General features: G+C 43.3%; 2 protein-coding genes across 6 annotated transcripts in view; one reads left to right on the forward strand and one right to left on the reverse strand.

The window, feature by feature from the left end:
- CEBPZ (CCAAT enhancer binding protein zeta) overlaps positions 1 to 17,511 on the forward strand; it is a 30,883-nt gene extending 13,372 nt beyond the window's left edge. Inside the window, exons 9-16 of one of the 3 annotated variants that reach the window (XM_084828267.1) lie at positions 1,952 to 2,018; positions 4,189 to 4,289; positions 4,961 to 5,021; positions 8,934 to 9,124; positions 13,766 to 13,849; positions 15,171 to 15,232; positions 15,316 to 15,397; positions 17,331 to 17,511. In XM_084828267.1, the coding sequence (XP_084684393.1) occupies positions 1,952 to 2,018; positions 4,189 to 4,289; positions 4,961 to 5,021; positions 8,934 to 9,124; positions 13,766 to 13,849; positions 15,171 to 15,232; positions 15,316 to 15,397; positions 17,331 to 17,476 (794 nt within the window). In that variant the 3' untranslated portion in view covers positions 17,477 to 17,511. Of the gene's footprint in view, positions 1 to 1,951; positions 2,019 to 4,188; positions 4,290 to 4,960; positions 5,022 to 8,933; positions 9,125 to 13,765; positions 13,850 to 15,138; positions 15,242 to 15,315; positions 15,398 to 17,330 lie in introns of those variants that run through there. The other 2 variants (XR_014786811.1, XM_084828269.1) reach the window with 2 other exon arrangements.
- On the reverse strand, positions 1,899 to 22,276 carry CEBPZOS (CEBPZ opposite strand). 3 transcript variants are annotated; one of them, XR_014786812.1, is made up of 6 exons: positions 22,177 to 22,276; positions 19,808 to 19,933; positions 17,809 to 17,853; positions 17,517 to 17,601; positions 2,733 to 2,899; positions 1,899 to 2,236 (listed from the first exon to the last, which is right to left on the reverse strand). XR_014786812.1 is itself a non-coding variant. In XM_084828277.1 (5 exons), exons 2-4 carry the CDS (start codon positions 19,911 to 19,913, stop codon positions 17,519 to 17,521), a joined length of 234 nt encoding a protein of 77 aa, XP_084684403.1. In that variant the 5' UTR covers positions 19,914 to 19,933; positions 22,177 to 22,276; the 3' UTR covers positions 1,899 to 2,899; positions 17,517 to 17,518. The 3 variants fall into 3 exon arrangements, 2 of the variants coding, with proteins under 2 accessions (XP_084684403.1, XP_084684402.1); XM_084828277.1 differs by having other exon boundaries at positions 1,899 to 2,899; XM_084828276.1 differs by lacking the exons at positions 1,899 to 2,236; positions 2,733 to 2,899 and adding an exon at positions 16,074 to 17,431.
- Between the last annotated feature and the right edge of the window lie 1,365 nt (positions 22,277 to 23,641).

The following is a 23,641-nucleotide window of genomic DNA, read 5'->3' on the forward strand; positions in this document are numbered from 1 at the left end:
TCCTGGCCTTCCTCTCTGTGACAACCTTTTAAGGACTTGAAGAGCGCTATCATATCTCCCCTCAGTCTTCTCTTCTCAAGGCTAAACATGCCCAGTTCTTTCAGTCTCTCTTCATAGGGCTTTGTTTCCAGTCCCCTGATCATCTTTGTTGCCCTGCTCTGAACCCTCTCCAGTTTGTCTGCATCCTTCTTAAAGTGTGGTGCCCAGAACTGGACACAGTAGTCCAGATGAGGCCTAACCAGTGCTGAGTAGACGGGAACTAGTACTTCCCAGGATTTGGAAGCTATGCTTCTGTTAATGCAGCCCAAAATGGCATTTCCCTTTTTTGCAGCCACATCACCTTGTTGGCTCATATTCAGCTTGTGATCGACAACAATTCCAAGATCCTTCTCACTTGTAGTGTTGTTGAGCCACGTATCCCCCATCTTGTAACTGTGCATTTGGTTACTTTTTCCTAGGTGCAGAGCTTGGCATTTATCCCTATTAAATGTCATTCTGTTGTTTTCTGCCCAGCGCTCCAGTCTATCAAAATCACTTTGAATTTTGGTTCTGTCTTCCAAAGTATTCACTATCTCGCCCAATTTTGTGTCATCTGCAAATTTGATCAGCATTCCCTGCACCTCCTCCTCCAAGTCATTAATATAAATGTTGAAGAGCCCTGAGCCCTGTGGTACCCCGCTCGTTACCTCTCCCCAGTTTGAGAAGGTCCCATTGATGAGCACTCTTTGAATCCGATTCTGTAGCCAACTGTGGATCCACCAGATTGTTGTTTCATCTAGCCCACTTTGAGCTAGTTTGCTCATCAGGATATCATGGGGCACTTTGTCGAAAGCTTTGCTGAAGTCGAGATATATGATGTCTACAGCATTCCCATGGTCCACAAGGGAGGTGACTTGATCAAAAAATGAGATCAGATTCATCTGGCAGGATTTGTTTAGATAACTTCTGCTTACTGGTTTTGTTAAGGCACCACAGCCATGTGCTGAGTCTGTAGAGATAACTCCCCAACATCAGTGCACCCACTTTATGATAGAACATATTTGGTGTTCTTTTTTAAAATTGAATTCTTTGCGCTCTGAATTTTTTAAAACATTATTTCTCTACTGTGTGTTAGAGGCCTAGGGTTGTATCCAACTGGTGTGAATCTGCTGATGGAACTCTCAAATCTAGTGGAAGCTTCTATCCGTGGAAGAGGGAGGTAGATGATTTTTGGCAAGTTTTCCTTCCCCTGTAGCACCCCCCCCCCCCCCCGCGCGCCATTCCCATATTCTTCCAAAGGGTTTCCCAACCCTCTGGAATAAATTTTGGGAGGACTGCAGGAGGATCAGGCAATCACTGAAAATTGCCTCCTTTCTTGTTCTGCTGATGGACATCTCTGCTAGGTTAAAGAGAACTCTATCAGCAGTGATATACTAATTAGGTACAATCCCTAGTGCTTTCAGTCCTGTATCTTATTAGATAGGTTCTCCATTGCTGTGATAGTTCTAACTGCTTTTCTTTGCATGTTCTGGGCTAAATAAATCCTTGCTGAATATCAAATATGAGTGTTCCTAAGAAACCCTTGGTTTGGGAAAGCTATAGTAATTTCATCATAAAATGCGCAGTATGTGCTACCTTTGGACCCAAACTGAAAGGAAGAACCAGGTTTAAGTTCCTTATTCATCAGATTTGGTATAGGGAGGGGGAAACCTATGTACCTATATGGCTTGTATGGCAGTGGATCCTTTAAGAGACTCAAGTTCCAGAGTAGTTGCTTCTTGTTAGCCCTGCATCAGTTAGTTGGGGGACAAATTTTAATCTGCACAGGGGTTTAGTTGACCACACTGATTAATTGATTAAAGCTGGCAGCCCTAATATAAAAATGTTGCTTAGGAAAAATATATACATGACATTTGAATGATATTCTCAGCAAGTTTATTTGATAAAGCAGCCATTATGTCTTTATTTTTAGTTAATAGTAAGGAGTTCCTTGCACAAGATGAAAGCAAAATCCCAGTAGATGAAGTATTTTTCCACAGGTAAGGAAGTATTGTTTTTAGTGATACTGTTGTGTATCCAGTGCTCTTAATTTTGCTTCTTGTCTGGAGGGTTTCTTTGTGGGGATGTTTATTGCCATTACAATTTTCATTTGTGAAAGTCCTCTTGCAAGTCACTGCTTTGAATAAAACATTATAAAATAGGGAGATCACTGCTGGAAAAACATCAAATTACTAATGCCAAGAAGAGTTTTTAAGACCTATGGAGGAAAAAGGTATTTAGAGAGCAGTCATATGGCCACTAGACAGTATCTAGAGGGCCATAGCATTTCTCGGTTCACGGGAACTGAGGTCAGAGATAGTGTGCCGACTGTGCTTGCCAAGAGCCATGCTCCCTGCCCCTTCCCCCACCGCCTCGTAGGGGGTGCGGTTCTTGCTAGAATTTGTGCTCAGCAATGGAGTGTGGAGCAGACAAATTGGGAGTGTTCCTGGGGGCGGGGAGGGGAGGAGTCTGCGGAAGCTGCTTATGTGGCTTCTTATATGCTTTGCAGCCCCCCCCCCCCCCAGCTCTGACAAGCCCCAGCTAGGCAGCCAGAATTGGCTGTCTAGCCACAAAAGCAGGGTGGGCAGAGCGCAGAGGAGAGGATCCCTTCTGTGTTCCGCCCACCCTGCATAGGATAGTTGGCTGCCTCTGACTTAACAGGTGGCTGACTATCCCAACAGGATTGTGCCCTTAGGGTGTCAGGTAAAATGTACCTGTCTAGCCAACAGTGCTTAGGAAGGTTCCATTCATCACAGAGAAACCAGTAGGGAACTTTCCCAAACAACTGTGCCATCTTGGCTCAGCTTGCTTCTGTCTGGCCATCAGCTGTATTGGTAGCTGTGGTAGGATGCACTGACTTGTCGCTCTTAAATTTTCAGCCCTGAAGAAACAAATACATATAAATATGTGTTAAAAATATGTCTGTTTGCAAGAAAGCTTGCTAGAGCATTTGGAAACTGTGAGATATACCCAAGTATGTCTGACTCGCAAGTAGTCCTGTCTCTATAGCCTCCTGGGAATGGCTTGTAGGAGCACTTCTGTCTGTCAAAATGGTTATGAAGGAATTGGCCTTTTTTTATAGGTACTGTGGAGAACACAAGGGTCAGGGAAACGTTAAGCAAAATAGTAAATATGGGGAGATGACTGTGGCTGTTAGAAAGCAAAGCGAATCAAATGTATAGTGTCATTCATTATATAACATTAGCACATCAAAGCAGTTCTAAGTGTTTACAGTAGCGTTTTACCATGGGGGAGATTTTTTTTTCACTTCGAAGTGCCAAATGACAGTGGAGGGAATGCCTTCACACTTGGCCTGAAGGAAAGGCTCTGGCCGGGTTCGCATGATCACGGGGGTAAAAGAAGAAGACGTCATCGTGGCTTCTTCCCCCACCACCATGCATGCCGGTTGCATACATAATTACCTGTGCTGCAGCGTGGGTTGTCGTGTTGTCTGAACCCAGGGCGCATGGTGCAGTGTGGGTGGCTTTGTACCCACCCTACAACCCACGACGTGCCGTAGGGGTTGTGGGAAGGGTCCAAAGTTATGCCTGCCGTGCCGCACACCTGGTTCAGGCAACATGTCAGCCCACAATGTAGTGCAGGTAATTATGTAACCAACAGGTGTGGGTGCAGGGAGGGAACGATTGTGCAAACCCAGTCTCTGTGTCAGGAAATAACATGTAGGCTGGGATGTACTGAAATTTGTGACATCACAATGTGATAAAGTCTGCTATGCTGATGTTGCAAGGAGACATTAGCCCAATAATCTTTGGAACCAAGTACTAATGACTTTAAATCGGGTGCAGAACCTCAGGCCCAGGGGCCAGATCCGACCCTCTTGGGGTCCCAGTCCAGCTCTCTGGCGTTCCCCATATGGCTATACCCCATTTCCCCTGACCACCAATATTTGGTGGGTTCCCCACTTTTGTGTGTTTTTCCCCCCACATTCTAAAAGGTTGAATTGCTCTCCTAAGGCTTGATTAGAGCTGCTCCAAAATGGAATTTGGCCCTTGGGCTGAAAGAGGTTCACCCCTGCTTTAAAACAGTGTAACACTACTTGATATTTAAGCAACTAAAACTTATTGAATGGTCCCTATTATTACTTTTAACAAATCTGTGTGCCCTAATACCCAAGTTTTATATGCATGTGGATTTTTTTTAAATCTTCAGATTTTATAAGAAGTTAGACATGGAGAAGGAGAAACGAAAACCTGTGGGAGATGATGAAAGTGTGGAAGATGTAGATGATGATGAGTTTGAAAAAGCATTAGGTAAGGCTGTCCCACCCTGTCCTCTTTTTCACCCCAACCAGACCATAATGTACATGGAGTACATTGGCTTCCCTTGAAGATGGGAGGTAGTTCTTTGACAGCACATGTAAGTCTGATCAATAGATGACACTCTAGATGACTTTCTATATGAAGTCCCAGCTCAAAGATGTGGGCGAAATCCAACGTTGTATGAGTGGATTTCTGCTCACACAGTGGGACTTCCTCTGCTCTCCTCCCCCTGAAGCCCTTTGCCAAAATCACTGCAGAGGGTGCCTCAACTCTCCGGAGAAATTTAAAGGGCACATGAAAGGAGGGAAAGTCATCCACTCTGTTGATGGAAGCAATTCTGCCAGCAGAAAGATTTAATTGGATAGTACCCTGTGTTTTGAGAGTTGGCTGAACAATGGCTTGCACTGCAATAGTTATTTAGTCAGGGATATTTGCAACTTGAAGAGACCAGGCAAATGCCAGATTCCACATCTGCATGAATATGACGTAAAGATGGTTTCAGATGGTAGTTCCTTCTTGCAAGAATATAGGGCATCTATTGCAAATTATAATAAATAGTAAATTGTAATTTGGTTGCTTTTTTCAACCAAACTTTTATTTATTTTTTTTAACTTAGTGTGATATTGCAAAATCAAACCTATCCATCCACCTTTTTCTTTCAGACTCATTTGAACAAGATAGTTATTTTGATACAGTTGTCAAGGATGAACTTAATTTTGCTGGGTAAGTTTTGTTTTCTTTTTATGGAGAAGAGAAATATCTGAATTATAGAGGTTTTGAACTCAATGAATGGATTAAGCAAACTGTGCAAACTGAATGTGTAAATTGAATGGGTAGTGAGCCTGTGTACAGCAGTTGCTAGGGAACATGGGTGGGAGAGTGCTGTTGTGCTCATGTCCTGCTTGTGGGTTCCTGGTTGACAGCTCGTTGGCCACTGTGTGAAAAGAATGCTGGACTAGATGGACCTTTGGTCTGATGCAGCATGGCTCTTCTTATGTTCTTAATGTGTAGTATATGGTGCATTATGTCTCAAGGCTCTATTAAAATTCTGCGCTCTCTTTAAGAAACTAAAAGTTTCAGTTAAATGTCACTAAATGGAATGCCTCCTCCTTCTTGAAACATGGCTACATTACTCGTGTGATTACTAATGAGTTAAGGGCGCAATCCTATGTAGGTTTAGACAGAAGAGAGTCCTATAACTCCTAGCGTTCCCCAGTCAGGGGAATGCTGGGAGTTGTAGGACTTTTGTCTGTTAAACCTGCATAGGACTGCACCCTAAATTACTATGAAGTAAATGTAATTTCTATGTAAAATATATTCAGACTTTATCCTTGCTTGATCTTCTTGATCTTCCAATGCATATTTAGACAGAAAAAAAGTTCTCCAATTCCCAGCATTAGCTGGGGCATGATGGGAGTTATAGGACTTTTTTTGTCCAAAGATGAATAGGTTTGCACCCTCAGTCACTCTGTCCAGTTTTTAGGCAGAGAAGATTTTCAGAATCTGAGGTAGTTGCAGGCAACTTTGAGGACTAGAGCTTTTGTTTTGATTGAGAAGGGCTTTTCTCTGCCTTTTGGCCCAGCCAGCTTAATTCAGGAGACTCTTACTCCCAACTTCTGTGGTGACTCATTTGTTTGGGGATGGAAAGAGATGAAGCTTGTTTTTGCAAATATTTAGCTTCCACACCATAAAGTATGCTGTGGGACAATGACTGCTCACACCCTTGGTCTGTTTGTCTTGAAGGCCGAGGACTGGAGTGCTGTACATCTTTTGTTATAACATAACATGTTATAACATAACATGTAAAAGTACATCTTATGTTATATATGAGAAATAACAATCATGATCCTGTGTGAAAGGGTCTGAACTAACTTCCTGGACATTCTTCCTATAATCCAATAATGTGAATTAGAATTCTTATTTATTTTAATTATAATTGATTTATTTAGAATTCCTATTTTAATTGATTTCCAGTGTGTAATTTATACACATTGGAAAGGTGGAAAAACCTTGTTACTGATGTGATTGTGAGGAATATAAAATGATCAAATGGCATAACAAGATAAATCCTCCGTGTCAAGTGATTTTAAGTGTGCTCCTTACTTACATCTATCTAATGAGGCTTGAGATATTTTAATCTTAAATAAAGGAAACTCATTGGAATAAATCTTAAAAGCAACTGGCGTAGAGTTGAGTTTTTCCACAAGTGATCTCTCTTAATCACTTTGGATTCATTCTCTCCCCTGCTTCCAGCTCCCTCTAAGCTCGAACAGTAGAACAGCTCAGCACCTCCCTCTTGTTGGCCCAGAAAGCAGAGACTGGCAGATATAGTGTTTTCACAGGGTCATTGTGTGGTGGTGTTCCCACTGAGTCAAGTTCCATACACTCTGAAATGTTAGTATTACAAATAAACAGGCCTTTTGTGTGAAATACTTATCTGTATGAAATGATTCTGGCATTATATAAGGATAATTTTGCAGATTAAGTTTCATGGTTTCATGAATGGTTCTTTAGTAAATATCTGCAGTGTACTTTACAAATTCATCATCAAAACTCATTTGGTATGGGAATGGATGCTGGTTATTGTATGTCTGATATTGGGGTGCCCTTTAATTCACCCACAAGAGCCCTCATAAACCAGCCTTGCAATTTGCCATTTCTAGGCTTGGACATTTTACTGGTCATAAAAAGGTTGTCCAAATAATGGTCATGTTCTTCTTAAAGCATTGACATGATGAGGATAAAGAGATAATAATCAACAGATGTAATATTTATGCTAATTAGGGAACCACATTAGATAGTGGTTGTTGTGAAAAAAGGCCATTAACTTTAAATGATAATGAATTATTTATTTGATATGTTTATTTTGTCTTTCACCCAAGGAGTTCAGAGTATGTTCATTTTATCATTTTATCTTCACAGTGACTCTGTGAGGTCGTTTAGACTGAGTTTCTGTGACTGGCCCATCATCACCTAATGAGCTTCAGGGCTGTGATGATTTGAACCTGGGCCATCTTGGTCCTATTTCAGTACTTGAACCATACCAGCCAGTGGCCTTTGCTGCTCACCTCTCAACAAAAACACTAAGGGCACAATCCTATGCCTGTTTAGACAGAAAAAAGGAAGGGCTGGGGCATGCTGAAAATTGTAGGCCTTTTCCCCTGTCTAAACAGGCATTGTGCCCTTATAGAGATGCAGGCAGTTGCAGCTAGTGACCAGCGGGAGACGTTTTCCTGTGCTGCTAGGTTTGGCCGAACTACTGCAGGCCAGGGACAAGTTGCCTTCTCACTCCTGCCCTTGCTAACAAATAACACCATACGGAAATTTAAAAGGTCAGCCGCCACCTGTACAGTGGCATTCTTGACATATTCCACAACATCTGGCTGGTCAGTTGACTGGTGTGTCAACCCTAGCCATTCCCCAGCTGCATGGTCTAGCTTTGAAATGAGGAGAGGCCACAGTGGGGGAATGGATGGGGGCTGCAGGGGAATGGAGAGGTAGACAAGAACGACAAGTGTCAATCAGATTGACCCCCTCCAAATAATGACTCGCCTGCCTGCTGCCGTCAGCCATGTCGTTGAAACTTTTAGTTATTGTGAAAAGGGGTGGGGGGACACGTACCAGGCAGTGTTGTACAGTGGTTAGTGTTGGGCTAGAACTGGGGAGTCCTAGGGTTAAATCCCTATTCAGCCATGAAGCTCAGTGTGTGTCCTTGAGCCAGGCATGCACACATACATGGGCAAATCTGCCCCATAGGGTAGTTAGGATAAAATAGGGGAGAAAAAAGTAAAGTGGGATATAAATGTAATATTTACAATGATTGTATTAATAATTTTATTTACTGGTATCAGTTATATAGGCTTGGATTTCACAAATGAGAAATACCCTGAATACGACCCTTCCCCAGACAGGCACAATACCAATGGGCAGAGGGATCCTCAGTGCTAAAGAGAGCCCTATTTTTCTTTCCCCCTCCCTTGGCATGTGTGCAGGCAGCACACCAGGTCAGCTTGTATAACTTGAGCAAACCAAAAGAGCTAGATGGGAATATGGAAGACATAGAATCATAGAATAGTAGGGTTGGAAGGGGCCCATAAGGCCATCAAATCCAACCCCCTGCTCAGTGCAGGAATCCAAGTCAGAGCATCCCTGACAAGTGGCTGTCTAGCTTCATCTTGACTGCCTCCAGGGTGGGAGAGCCCACCACCTCCCTAGGTAGTTAGTTCCGTTGTCGTAGTGCTCTAACAGTCAGGAAGTTTTTCTGATTGTGCAAACTTTGCCCTGCTCCCTTGGTGTGCTGCCTGTTTATATGGGTGTGTGTGTGTGTGTGTGTGTATAGAGAAATAGTGCTCTATTGAGCCGTATGAAGATCCTCCTTGCACATGCAAGGATTGTATCCCTCCATATGTAAATAGTGTGTACAATATTGTAGTCTGCCTATTGGGGTTCTTCAGAACTTCTTACAGAGGATGACAGCCTTAAAAAAATCACCAAAAGCTTTAATTGTGGTGTTGGTTCAGCATCTTTTGAAAACTCAGGTACACCCAAAATTCCATTTTACTTACTATTTATGAACTTGTTACTCAAGTACTATAAGAAGGATGGAGTTCTATTTAAAAGCTTTTCTTATTCTAGAAATATACAAACCAAAGGGAAAAAGAAAAGTCAAAGTGAGGAAGCAGATTGGGAAGATTCTGATGAAGATGATTTTGATGAACTTGATGATGAGGAAGTCTCTTTGGGTAGTATGGATGAAGACTTTGGAGAAGACGTTGATGAAGAGGGAGGGACTTTCATGGACGTGTCTGATGATGACAATACTCCAGGTAAAAACAAATCCTTCAAAATTATTAAAACTGCTCACCTTCTTAAAACTTTGATTTCAAACTCTTGAGTAGCTAGGTTTTTTAGACTTAGGCATTTGTCATAGGGCTCTGTTGTTGTTCAGCCGTTAAGTCGTGTCCAGCTCTTCGTGACCCCATGGACCATAGCACGCCAGGCCTCCTGTCCTCTGCTCTCTGCCGGAGCATGTTCAAGGTCATATTCATTGCATCAGTGATGCTATCTAGCAATCTCATCCTCTGCCGTCCCCTTCTCCTTTTGCCTTCAATCTTTCCCAGCATCAGGGTCTTTTCCAGGGAGTTTTCTCTTCGCATTAGGTGGCCAAAATATTTGAGTTTCAGCTTCAGCATCTGTCCTTCCAATGAGCAGTCAGAGTTGATTTCCTTTAGGATTGACTGATTTGACCTCCTGGCAGTCCAGGGGACTCGTAAGAGTCTTCTCCAGCACCACAGTTCGAAAGCATCAATTCTTCGGCGCTCAGCCTTCAGCTCTCACAGCCATACATTACTACTGGGAAAACCATAGCTTTGATTATACGGACCTTTGTCGGCAAGGTGATGTCTCTGCTTCTTACTATGCTGTCTAGGTTTGCCATAGCTTTCCTCCCAAGGAGCAAGCGTCTTTTAATTTCATGGCTACAGTCACCATCTGTGGTGATCTTGGAGCCCAAGAAAATAAAATCTGTCCCTGCTTCCATTTCTTCCCCTTCTATATGCCAGGAAGTGATGGGGCCAGATGCCATGATCTTAGTTTTTTTAACGTTGAGTTTCAGACCAGCTTTTGCACTCTCCACTTTCACCTGCAACAAGAGGCTCTTTAGATGAGATCCTCTTCACTTTCTGCAATTAGGGTGGTATCGTCTGCGTATCTGAAGTTGTTGATAATTCTCCTGGCAATCTTAATACCGACCTGTGATTCATCCAACCCGGCGTTTCTCATGATGTATTCTGCATATAAGTTAAATAAGCAGGGCGACAGTATGCAGCCTTGTCGTACTCCTTTCCCAATTTTGAACCAATCGGTTGTTCCATGTCTGGTTCTTACTGTTGCTTCTTGACCCTCGTACAGGTTTCTCAGGAGACAGGTAAGGTGGTCTGGTACTCCCATCTCTTTAAGAATTTGCCACAGTTTGTTGTGATCCACACAATCAAAGGCTTTAGCGTAGTCAATGAAGCAGAAATAGACGTTTTTCTGGAATTCTCTTGCTTTCTCCATGATCCAGCGAATGTTGGCGATTTGATCTCTAGTTCCTCTGCCTCTTCGAAACCCAGCTTGTACTTCCGGTAGTTCTCGGTTCACATACTACTGAAGCCTAGCTTGTAGGATTTTGAGCATCACCTTGCTGGCATGTGAAATGAGCGCAATTGTGCGGTAGTTTGAACACTCTCTGGCGTTGCCCTTCTTTGGAATTGGAATGTAAACTGACCTTTCCCAGTCTTGTGGCCACTGTTGAGTGTTCCAAATTTGTTGGCATATTGAGTGCACTTTAACAGCATCATCTTTTAGGATTTTAAATAGCTCAGCTGGAATACTGTCATCTCCTCTAGCTTTGTTGTTAGTAATGCTTCCTAAGGCCCACTTGACTTCACTCTCTAGGATGTCCAGCTCAAGTTCAGTGACTGCACTATCATGGCTATCAGGAACACTCTTTCCACCTCTTCTTAATCTCATCTGCTTCTGTTAGGTCCCTGCCTTCTCTGTCTTTTACCATGCACATCTTTCCACAAAACGTTCCCTTGAGATCTCCGGTCTTTCCCAATCTATTGTTTTCCTCAATTTCTTTGCATTGTTCATTTAAGAAGGCCTTCTTGTCTCTCCTTGATATTCTCTGGAAGTCTGCATTCAGTTGGGTATATCTTCCCCTTTCTCCCTTGCTTTTCGCTTCCCTTCTTTCCTCAGCTACTTGTAAAGCCTCATCAGACAGCCACTTTGCTTTCTTGAATTTCTTTTTCTTTGGGATGGATTTTGTTGCTGCCTCCTGAACAGTGTTACAGACCTCCGTCCATAGTTCCTCAGGCACTCTGTCTATCTGGTCTAATCCCTGAAATCTATTCCTCACCTCCACTGTATATTCATAAGGGATATGATTTAGGTCATACCGGAATGGTTTAGTGGTTTTCCCTATGTTCTTCAATTTCAGCTGAAATTTTGCAACAAGAAGCTCATGATCTGAGCCACAGTCAGCTCCAGGTCTTGTTTTGACTGACTGTATGGAGCTTCTCCATCTTTGGCTGCAAAGGACATAATCAATCTGATTTCGATATTGACCATCTGGTGATGTCCATGTGTAGAGTCATCTCTTGTGCTGTTGGAAAAGAGTGTTGCTATGATCAGTGTGTTCTCTTGGCAAAACTCTATTAGCCTTTGTCCTGCTTCATTTTGTACACCAAGGCCATGCTTGCCTGTTATCCTGGTGATTTCTTGACTTCCTACTTTAGCATTCCAATCCCCTTTGATGAAAAGGACATCTTTTTTTGGTGTTAGTTCTAGAAGGTGTTGTAGGTCTTCATAGAACCGATCAACCTCTGCGTCTTCGGCCTCAATGGTTGGGGCGTAGACTTGAATTACTGTGATGCTGAATGGTTTGCCTTGGATTCGTACTGAGATCATTCTATCGTTTTTGAGATTGTACCCCAGTACTGCTTTCCCCACCCTTTTGTTGACTATGAGTGCTACTCCATTTCTTCTAAGGGATTAGAAGACCTGAGGGGCTCATCTTCCAGTATCATATCTTTTAGCCTTGTGATACGTTCCATGGGGTTTTCTTGGCAAGAATACTGGAGTGGGTTGCCATTTCCTTCTCCAGTGACCCACATTTTGTCACAACTCTCCGCCATGACCTGTCCGTCTTGGGTGGCCCTGCATGGCATAGCTTATGGCTTCACTGAGTTGCGCAAGCCCCTTCGCCACAACAAGACAGCGATCCATGAAGGGGCAATTCATAGGGCTCTATCAGCTAATAAACATAATAGGATTTGTCTGGAGCAGAAGTCTCTAGACAGGAGCGGGTGCTATGGTGGACAGCAGTGAAGTCAGTTGGAAAGAGTTTTGTTTAGAGCCTTGGAGTGTTTTAATGTAGGCATCTTAAAGCCAGGAAAGGAATACAAAGGTTAGCTCGGTTGAATGAGAACTTGGAATTTAGTCAATAGGACAGTGTCCATCATAAAAAGCGCTTGTAGCAATGAAGCATAGCCAGGGACAATATGAGAGGAAGACAGATGAATGGAAAGACAGGAAATTGGGATTTCTCTTTGTGGAATTTCATCCCTGGTATTAGAAATGGCTTCCTGGGCTGAATTCTGGCACTGTGGGTTGGGGCAAAGAACGGAGAACTTGGCTGGGGTACAGAATTGCGAGGAAAAGCATTTTTGAGCGGAGCTTCTTCTACCCAAGGATAGGGTAAGACCACAAGTGGATTTTTGTGGAAGAGGACTGAGTTCTCTGTGTATTATGTTGGCAAAGGGGGTGAGGTCTGTGATTAATTTTCTAAAAGAGAGGTCCTGGGGCTCAGGCCTGTATGACAATCATTCTCTGTGTCCTGTAAGCTTGCACCCATACTTCTAAAAGTGGGTGGTAGGCTGCAGTTGTTTAGCAGGAAAATGCACTGTACGTATGCTAGGAGGCATTTCCTTTCATATATTGCAGATATTGGGCTTGGTATTGAAAATACCCCTGAATTCCAGGGTTCTTTCTTCCCTGAATGAAATCTTAGACAGGGTACCACCTCCTCTTTGCCTTGCTTTTTTGTGTGTGAATCACTAGGCAGAGACCTAAGGGAGAGCATGTGGCTTGAATGAAAGACACATGCTGGCAGCCAGTGAAAAAGTGGGAATGAAGGAAAATACCGCCACACAGGAAAATGTGTTCTGCAGTGCTGATGTCAATGGAGTGGAATTAGATATTCCAAAGAACTGGAGTTAGGGGAGAGTGGCTGAATTTGGTGCATTGACCTAGTTCGCATGATCAAAATAAGCCATATTTAAATTGCTTCTTTAAATCATGGTGTGTACGGGCCATGATTTGAATAATCACTACCCATGGGCTGTTGCAGGATTACTGGAAGGCTGTTTCCTCCTCCAACAAGCCATGAGGCCCAGGTTTGGACAACATGACAAGCTGTGTGCCTGGGTGGCGATTATTCAAATTGCACCCAGCACACACCATGATTTAAATAAGCCGCTGTGGCTTAAATAGTTGTATTGTACATAAGACAATTTTTAAAATATCACATAGATGCTAGTAGCCTGGCAGCCAGAATATGGCTTGACAAGTTCTAAGCAGTGGACTGGTTTGCATGATCAAAATAAGCTGTGGGTCGTGTGCATCCTTAACAAATCTACTGAACGTAAATTAAAGTGGCAGTAATTCAGCCAGGATATAAAATCCACATGTACAACAAATGCAGTTGAATAAATTATAAGGTTATACTGCAATTTCACTATTCAAAGAGTGAGATGACTGAGTAGGCTTGTGAAGTCTGTAAGTAGGAACTGAGAACGTCCCATTGTTTCCAATGTTCACTAATATTCTTGGCATGAAAGATGCAAAAATTCTCACACGGACAACCTTCAGTGTTATTATATGCTTGGAATAAATGTTTTTATTGCTTTCCTTTTTGTTAACAGATGAAAATAAAGAGCCTCAAGTCAAACTGGTCAGTAAGGAAAGTAAACGAAAAAAAGAAATGGATTTTGCTGGATCAATTAAAGGTAACTTTTAGATTGCAAGGCCTGATAAATACAGAGCATGAGCAGCTTATGCATGCTTGGGCATCAAAATGCTGAGGGCTTGTGTGACTCTGGTGGAGACGTGTCTAAAATCAGTCCAGGTTTTTAACGGGGAAAGAAAACAATCACAGATGGCTTCCGAGAGAGATGGGGATCTCTCTTAATAAGGCTGGGTAGAGATAAAAGGTGGTATCTGCTTAATCCCTCTAGATGACAGAACAGCTTCTGTCAGCAGAATGGAGAGGGGGGCAATTACCCCTCCCCCTTGCAGCCCCCCTCACATTCTCAATCTGCTTTGGAGGATTGGGGGACCCTCTGGACCAGTTTTTGGTGGGGAGGGGGGAGAAGAGAGGAGGGGAAAGTCTTGTGTGAGCAGAGATCTGCTTACACAGTGTTGGATTTCACCCAAGGAACTTAATTTTATTAATGGACTCATTAAAGAAAAGTGACTCCTGAGGCAGAATTTACTTTGCAATATAGTTTCATTGAGTGAGTGAAGCTTACCCAACTGATGGCTTTTTAAATTCCTTTTCAGTTAGTGCAAGAAAAATGGCCTTAGGTGGCATTTTCTTGGTTGAAAGACAGGGTAGAAATCAAATCAATCAAAAGCAGTCAATAAATCTGCACGTCAGTTTGGGGAGGGGGGACCTGAGTTCTTATTAAAAAAATAAAAACTTTTTTTTAATAATTAAGTGTATCAGAAACAGGAAGCCAGATGGAAAGGCAGCAGGGCCATTACATGAAAAAGAAGTACTGAAAAAAGATGCAAAGTAGTCAGATTTTCAGCAGTGCACCATATTCTTTCAGTAATGCATCTGAAATCTGTCAAATAGTGGAGACAAAGGATAACTGGGTTAGAATTTAGTAATAAAAAGTTAATCAGTATTGCCAGATGGCATTAGCCCCAAGAGTTCATAAAGAACTGAAGTGTAAAACTACTGAACTACTAAGTAGCTTATTAATAAAATTAGTTACTTTACTATGAGAACAGGAAGTGGCTGATATAACACCTTCTTCTTATTATTATTTTTTTAAGTCTGAAGGGTGAAAGGAGAGCGTTGTCTAGAAGGTTAAAAGATCTGTCAGCATAAGGCTATCCCAGGTGACTTGGTGGAATTATAAAGGATGGAATCTGAAAATCTGGTGGCTTGTTGCAGATATAAACACAGTTGAGAGACAGAACTGTTCCTTAAGCTTGTGTGCTGTTTTGTCAGCACTAATAATGGATAAGGCTGTGTCTGCACAGCCTTCATATTTGTCTCTTTATGTAGAAGCGATGGTTGAATGATGTTTTTACTTAAAGGGTCAAAGGAAAGCAAGAAAAGAAAACTCAAAGATACTGGCATGCTTGCTGCTGCAGAAGAAGTAGGTGTCACTAAGTTCTATCTCTATTAAAACGCATTTGGTCTGGTATTCAAAGTACTAATCATCTTCTGTTTCTTTTGAAGTTTGGTTACTTACTGGATGAAAACATTGGGTCCAAATTTGACAGTATTGGGATGAATGCAATGGCTAACAAAGATAATGCAAGTAAGTGACTTCTCATGATACGATCAGCAAATATATTTACTACCATACCTTAATTGTAATGATAGCAAGCTTTCTGAATAATCTGTTATCAGTGTTTTTCATTTCATTTCATTTGAAACTTTTTAAACAAAGTGGCTGGGTTTGGATGATCAGCGGGGAAAATAGCACTGTGTCAGTTGTTTCCCTTGCCCCCATGTGTGCTGGGTGTGTAACTGGGATTACCCTAATTACCTGCGCCACATCACAGGTTGCTATGCCGTCTGAACCCAGCATGTGGTGTGGGCATAGTGACTTTTCACTTGCCCTACCCTACTGCAAGCTGTGGATTGTAGGGTGGGTGAAAAGTCACTACCCCCATGCTGTGCACTGGGTTCAGACAGCACAGCAACCTGCAATTGGGGTAATCCCGGTCATGTGACTGGCACGCACGGGGAAACAACTGATGCCAAGTTGTTCCCCCCACTGATTGTCCAAACCTGGCCAGTGAGTTATTCCAACTAATACAGAACACCATTTAGGGTCAACTCAGAGATAGCATTTTGCTCATGTATTGGCCTTTTGATGTACTTCTGAGAGTTCATCCTTGTGAACCTGTTATCCACATATTTTCCCATGCAGATTTTAGATTCCTGTTGTATCCTGCCCACAGATCCAAAAGTTACATGGACAACACATTCTAATGTAACACTTTATTTATAGAATGACCAGAACCTGGCATTTGAACCATTCAGAATAGAAGAGACTTGGTGGTCATCAATATGTCAGACCTCCCTTGCATATTAACCCAAATTGTTTCTTTTGCAGCTTTAAGGAGAGCCTCACAATCACCTCTAGAATCTTGTCAGTTGCGTTTTTATTAATACTTCCCTCCAGCAAACATAGCTTTTTTTTTTTTTTGCAGATTATACTTATCATTTGTGCTCATCTTGTAGTCTAGATAACATATTTAACGTCTGAGGAACATCCTGCATTTTACAGGTTCTTCATGCCATGTGGTTAAGTCAAGTATTGGGGTAAATTAGCCCACAGGCTTCAGGAGAATCTTGGCGCTACTTAGTAGTGCTAATGCTTTAGCTAGCAATTTCAAAAGGATTAATGAAGATACATCCCAAGCATTTATACTCTCCAGCAGGGCTGAGTTTGTCACTAGTAAGTGGATAATCATAGGTACTTGGATATTATTGAAACCTTCAGAGATAGAAGTGAGCCTTTGGAGAGAAGTGTAGATAATTCTCTGGCCTTTCAAGCTCACAGCACTTACAGTGCAGGCACAGCACTGGAATCAACCTTCCTCCTCACGTGCCTCTCCTAGATATAACATTTGTGAAGACTCCATTGAGCTTTCTGCTGTTAGAGGGGCAATCATTAAGAACGTAAAATGGAATTTGGATAAATTGCCCAGTTACTGCAGCATCTAAGATTGTGGGGTCAGAATAAAGATTTTGTTTCAGCCCTTTCCTACACGGATTCTTTCATGTACAGATTAAGTACAGGTTCAACCTTGTACTTAAGATAGCAAATAAAATGCTTCTCTGGAAGCACTGGGCAGTGAAATGGTACACTATATAATCAAGTTTCTGGCAATCTGAGGGTGGAGTTCTGCCCACAGGACTTTCCCACTGATGGAAGAGGAGAGGTGGTTTTCCACCCTCTCAAAAGCTGCTCCAGAGGGTAGGGTTGCTTACTTTGAAATACCACATTTTTGAAAAGTGTACTTTTGAGACAAGGTGGACTGTTGTGGGCTGGGCACTATATTTGTAGAATTTATAGCACTGTTTTTGAGGACAAAAGATGTCAGAAAGTTAGTCATTCATGCTTTATTGTGATCTTTTGAATCTCTGGCTTAGTATCCATAAAAACTCATTGCCAAATATTCAGAGGATGTTGTTACTCCATTAACTTATCTAACTTGCTCCCTGTCTTCCTTCATTAGATTTCAAGCAGCTCAGATGGGAGGCAGAGCGTGACAAGTGGATTCATGATAGAGATGTGAAAAGTATCATCAAGCAGAAAAAGAAGTTCAGGCACAAAACGCTGAAAAACAAAGACAGAAGCAAAAAGACCAGAAAATCAGTATAAAACCTTTCATATAAACTATTTAAAAGCTCTTTCTACTTACATCTAGTTTTTGTTGCTTAACCACGTCTCTTGATCTCTCTCCCTTATCCCGTAAATACCAGACCACTCATTGCTTTTGTAATAAACTGTGAAATATAAAGAGAGTCTCTTATCTTATGCACGGCTGAATAATGATGGACTTTTGAAGCTAATTGTGACTGAACTCTTGTTCTAATTCTGAGAACGAAGCCCTACCATAACTTTATCTGTGTCAAAATTTTTTTTAAAAAAAAATTGTCTAGGGAAATAATTACACCAACACTAATTATTAGCAATGCGTTAGTCAAACATACCTTCCAGGATAGAAGGACATCTCCTGTTCATTTTTTGCCTGAAATCTGAGAACATAAGAATTGTCTGTTTTGAACAGTGAATTGCAAGTGATTTTTGTTACAGCAATTAAACAGGATATATTTTTATGTATATGTTGTGAATATATATCCTAATTTCAGTCAGTCAGGTATGCAACACCTCATCCTGAAGCTTGTTCATTGAATTATACTCCCTGAGTCTCACAATATGGTGAATGGTATTAGGGGGATGTGGCAAGTGCAGGTGTTATGTAGCAAGCCACCTTAACTTAAACTTTCAGTTGAGATGAGAACTGGCTCTCTGACACTGGGCTGAGCAGCACAAAACACCAAGAAACAAGCAAAAATGGAAAAAGCAAGGCTACTGGGCTCATATCGTCTTTCAAATCTCAGTGGTAGGAGTGCTAGAAAAGAAGAAATTAAACTTCAAGCCATTGCTCCATTGGCTCAAGACGTTAGATGAAGAGGTAGTACAAAGTTGCACGTAGTGTATGGATTCAGATTTTATGGGAGGCTACCACCTTTCCTTCTGTATGTTCAGATCTCAACGGCACGACCACCTTTCATTTTGAGAATGTTGCATATTGGGACTAGCCACGATCTAAGTTTATCAAATCTGTATTAAGGCAGGATATAGTTAAAGATGTGTTAAAATGTCCAGGCGCACTCTCAGTATCTCATTCTATCCTGAGCACCTCCTAGCCTAGATTAGAAGTGCATTGCCTGTTCTTTGTATGGCAATTGTAACGTGCAAGACTTATGTATTTTACCAGTGCTGGATAATGCCCCAAGAAAGCTACCTACAGTCACATTAATATACAAATGTATAACCCCATCCAGAAGCTCCCTGCCCTTATGCTATGGTCAGTACATAGAAGTGAAAATAGGCTTAAACAGTGAGCTGGTTCACACGTAATTGCCAACTATGGGTAGTTTAATTAGTTGTTGCCATGTAGCAGCAAGTGCACTGCCTCCTGTGCGCTCATTGCTTCTGATTTCCTAAACAACTCAGGAACACCCTGTTCCTGGGTTATTGTGATGCCCAAGCCTGGCACTCTGGGTTGTTTAGGGTTAAACATCCTGGAGTTTTAACACAACAAACTATGGTTAAAACTCTGGGTTGTTTAACCCTAAGCAACCCAGAGTGCCAGGTTCAGATGTCACGACAGCAACCCAGGAACAGGGCGCTCCTGGGTTGTTTAGGAAAGCAAATGCGGGTAAGAACCAGCATGCTTGCTCGCCTACGCACGCTCACGAACGACCCATACTTTGTTAACCATGGCTTGTTTGTACAAACCGGGTCAATATAAAACAAATGACTAGCAGCTGGTATGAAGCATCAACACATGTCCTACATTCTAGATCACAAGACCTAGTGTGGTGGAAATAGTTTCAAAATCTAAATTGCTATTTTGACTTTTTGTGGCAAATGGTCCAAATATACCTGATTTGCTATATCAGGAGTTTTACAGTTACATTAAAAATTAGTTTTCCAAAATGACTTACATTATGGTTTCCATGTTTAATATCAGCACTCAGTGTAGGGAACCCATAAAAATAGGACATAGCTGCTCAGTATAATGAACGAGCATAAATAGCAAATCATTGAACTACATCTAACATTACGCAAGCAAACTTAAGCTTGTACAATGGGAGTTTCCCTTCTCCCCCTGTATCTGCTCTAGAGGATCCCCCCAAGGTAATGAGCAGATGTCTCGCTTTGTTCTTTGTGGGCAGACCACATGTACAACCCCAACACAAGCGCAACTATACCCACGTACCCTTCCAGGAGTAGGAATTTGAGCGGAAGGGCAGTTGGATACAACCCAGTAAGTGAATATATGTACTATAAACTGTGATTACAAAACAAATACTTCCTAGAGTGTTCTCTATGTTGTTTTGCAAATGAAAATGCACTATTTGATTAGTCTTCAGGTTAGGAAACAAACTGGAGTCTTATTTCAGTTGATAAGTTTATTACCTTGACTTGTGTTCATTTTGTAATACAGCCCATATGCACCAAAAATTCCAAGAAGTTCCACAAATAAAATTCCTCTGAAGATCTTTTTTCCTAATTGGGGATTCATTGCACAGCCAACCACAACTTCTATTGATAGAGATAGATAAACATTTCACTGGTTACATATTAAATGTTATCACAGAACAGGAAAAAAAACTAAGGTTGTAATCCTAGACATGTTTAGACAGAAAAAAGTCCTACAACTCTCAGCACTCCTCAGCCTGGGAGTTGTAGGACTGTTTTCTGTTTAAACATTCATAGGACTGCACCCTAACTGTATATATGGTTTGGTTGCATGGAGGCTGAAGTATATTTGAAGGGAGGCCCAGAGAATGCTGCTGTTTGCATGACATGACAGCCCACTGTGAGTTATTTAGGGCGCAATCCTATCCAGATAGGCGACCGCCTATCCAATGCAGGGCAGGAGAAGCATGGAGGGGATCGTTCCCCCTGCGCTTCTGCCCTGCATTTTCAGCTAGACAGCCGATTGTGGTTGTCTAGCTGCGGGGCGGGGGGGACTGAGTGGGGAAGGAGGCTGCTGTACGACACATAGGATGTGTGTTGTACATAGGATGTGTCGTACAGGCATTTCCACCCTCCCCACCCCACAACGCCCCCAGACATGCCCCTTTTTGGATGCTCCACGCTCCTCTTGCTCCTCGGAGGCAGCACGGAAGTGGCGGGGGGGAGGGCTCTCCAGGAACTGACCTTGGAGCGCGGGCTCTGAGGACGGTTCCCAGAAAACAAGATATCTTATGGCCGTCTAGCTGCTGTCTAGCGGCAACAGGATTGCTCCTTCCACCTATGGTGAGGCTGTGGTGTGTGTGCCTGCCATTTTGAATATACAACTGCCATTCATAGGTTGTCATGTTATGCAACCCAGTGGCCTTGCTTTAGGATTTTGTGAAGGTTGCTTAACCTTCAAGTAACCCATGCTTACCGTGTTTGCATGACACATCCCCCAAGCAAGGATTGCATATTCAAAATGGCAGCCTCACCATGGGTTAAATAACCCACGATGAGCCACAGCTCATCTGAACTTGGTCAATGTCTTTGAGCAACTGAACTGGGCAGCAGCATTTGCTTCTCATGGTGTTTGCTTAGGCTCTGTTGATGGAGTTGGAACCTCCAGTGATTTCCCTTCCCACTTTGAACATCTATAGACGAATTCAAAAGATAACACACTTTGTTGCTGTGGGATCAATGAGGGCTAGTATAGCAGCTGAAAGAGATGAGCTGTGAAGAACTCCCTAGTTCCCATCTCTGCTAAAAATTTACTAGGTGGCCTACTACTCTCAGCCCTCAATCTGCGATACAGGGATAACACTAACTTATCATATAGAGACAGTAACTCAGGGAATGAATGTGAAGTGCTTTGAACATTCTGAAGTATAAATGCAAGTGTGAAACATTCTTCAGTGGAATTTGCTCTTTAACAAAAGGTATGCCAAGTCTCAAGCCTCCCACAGCTTCCATACACTTGAAACAGGTGCTAGACTAACAGTGGAGTCGATTCACATATGCAACTCGATCACGCATCGGCTGTGGACACCCCAGATATTCAAATACGCACTTGGAGCTCAGAGGGCTAACTGACGGAGGAGGAAATTTCCTACACGGAAAGCATTTGTGTGTAGGAAACTCCACGGTGAAATGCAACGCAAGCCCTACTTGAAATGAATGGGGCTTAAGTTAGTCATGACAAACTTATGCCCCATTCATTCCAATGGGTTTCCTCTAAGGAGGGCTCCGGTTGGATTTTACCCCACGAATCCTGCGCGTGAAGTCAGGCATGCGGGAGGAAGACGCGCGCCAGTTTTGCTGCACACCGCCACGTACGGCACGGGCGCGCGGCTCCCTAATCGCACGGGGCGAGTTCTGCGCGGGATTCGTGCCATTCCCTCCTCGGGAGCGCTTCCCGCCCAGGAGCGGGCTGGTTTCGAGGCTACGCCCCGCGCCGCCTTCCCTGGCCGCCCCAAGCACACGCGGCCTCTGCCCGAGGGCTCCGGCTGCCGCCCGGCCGAGAGGCGACTCCGGGCTGCCAAAGGCACGGCCGGGCGGGGCGTCCCCGCTCCGCCGCACCTCTCCCGAGCGGCCATCGGCCTGTCCCCAGCCCAGCGGCCGCGCCTCCGCCCGCGAATTAACCCCTTCCTTCCGACGCAGCGGCGACGAGGACGCGCCTGCGCTTTGCCCCGCTGCCAGCAGGGCGCGCTCGCGCCCGTGATTTTATCCAGGCACGCACGAAAGAGGAAGAGAGCGCTAACCCTTTACGCGCCGCCGGCATTTTAAACGCGTCTCTGCCCTCCCCCACACGGTCAAGCAGCACTTACCGCTGGCAGCAGATGCGCACTGCCGACCTCCCCGCCGCCGGCGCAGGGCACGGGCTCTGCCTTGTCGCGTGTGCAGCGCTTGAGTTCCTCTTCCGGGGACGGAACCCAGCGGCCCTGCGCAGGCGCAATGTGTTCTTTTTGTTCTGGGCGCGTCGAGAGCGGCCCGCACAGCCTCTCCCCTTTGCGCATGCGTACGTCGCCCCTTTCTTTCCTTGGCGTCTGCGGCGGCCGGCCGTGGCGCGTTTCGTGTCCCGCGGGTGGCTACGGAGCAGCGCTGTCCTGTCTGCTGCGTCTTCGAGCGGGAAATCCGCACGCCAGCAGAGACCGTGGAGAATTAGGGTTGTTTCCAGTGTTAGTCCTGCTTAGAGCAGACCCACTGAAATGAGTGGAGCATAAATTAATTAGGGCTCACTTCAGCTCCATTCATTTCAGTGGGTGTACTCTAAGTAGGACTAACATTGGATACAAGCCCTTAGTAAATGTAGCCAAGGGTGCAGTCCTATGCATGTTTAGACAGAAAATAGTGTTACAACTCCCAGCATACCCATGCTGGCAGTTGTACCACTTTTTTTCTGTCTAAACATGCATGGGATTGCACCCTAAGCCTTGTTGTGAGTGTGCCTAAGGCAATCTACATTACAACTTTAAACTGGTTTCAAACCTGTTTTTAGTGATTACGGCTACCAAATACAGGAATTCTGGGAATTGTAGCTCTAGGAAGAGGGGCTGCTTGTGCAGGGGTCTCTAGCAAAGAATTCTCAGTACCCTCATGAAACTGCAGGATCCCTTTAGAAAAACCAGTTTGAAACCAGTTTAAAGTTGTAATGTCAATTGGCTCGTACAGCTGCAGTCCTCTGCACGCTTACATGGGTATAAGCACTATTGATGTTCATTGGGCCTACTTCCAAGTAAACACGCACAGGGTTGTAGAGTTGGGTTGTAGAGTCCCACTGGAACAATCCACTTGCAGTTAACTTCCCATTTGCTTTTAGTGACACTTGAGTCATAACGTTACCTAAATTGGAATCACTGATTTTAAAACCATGATCATTTTGTATTTCATGGAGAGGTTGTTCAATTCTTCCCCCCTCCTACATTCTAAATTATTCTTTACATTCCAAGATATCCATCAAAATAGCATCCTTTAAGGCACAACCCTATTCTTGTTCAGACAGAAAAGTTAGCCATGCTAACTGGGGCATGCTGGGAATTGTAGGACTTTTTTTTCTGCCTAAACATGCATAAGATCGCACCCTTAATCTTATATATGCTTACCTGGGAGTCAGTTTCACTGAATGAAATGAGACTTACTTCTGAGTAGACATGCATAGGATTGTGCTGGAAAAAATGGGGAGATTAAGAGGCTTCAATAATCATTTACAGCTATTGGGTAAATTTACCATTTTGTAATTAATTATAGACAAGATGGATTGATTTAAATCAAGGCAATTTAAGCCGCTGATTT

The sequence above is a fragment of the Heloderma suspectum genome, chromosome 1 (assembly GCF_057233095.1).
Source record: "Heloderma suspectum isolate Gila_16-S chromosome 1, 16-S_ref, whole genome shotgun sequence".
NCBI lineage: Eukaryota > Metazoa > Chordata > Lepidosauria > Squamata > Helodermatidae > Heloderma > Heloderma suspectum.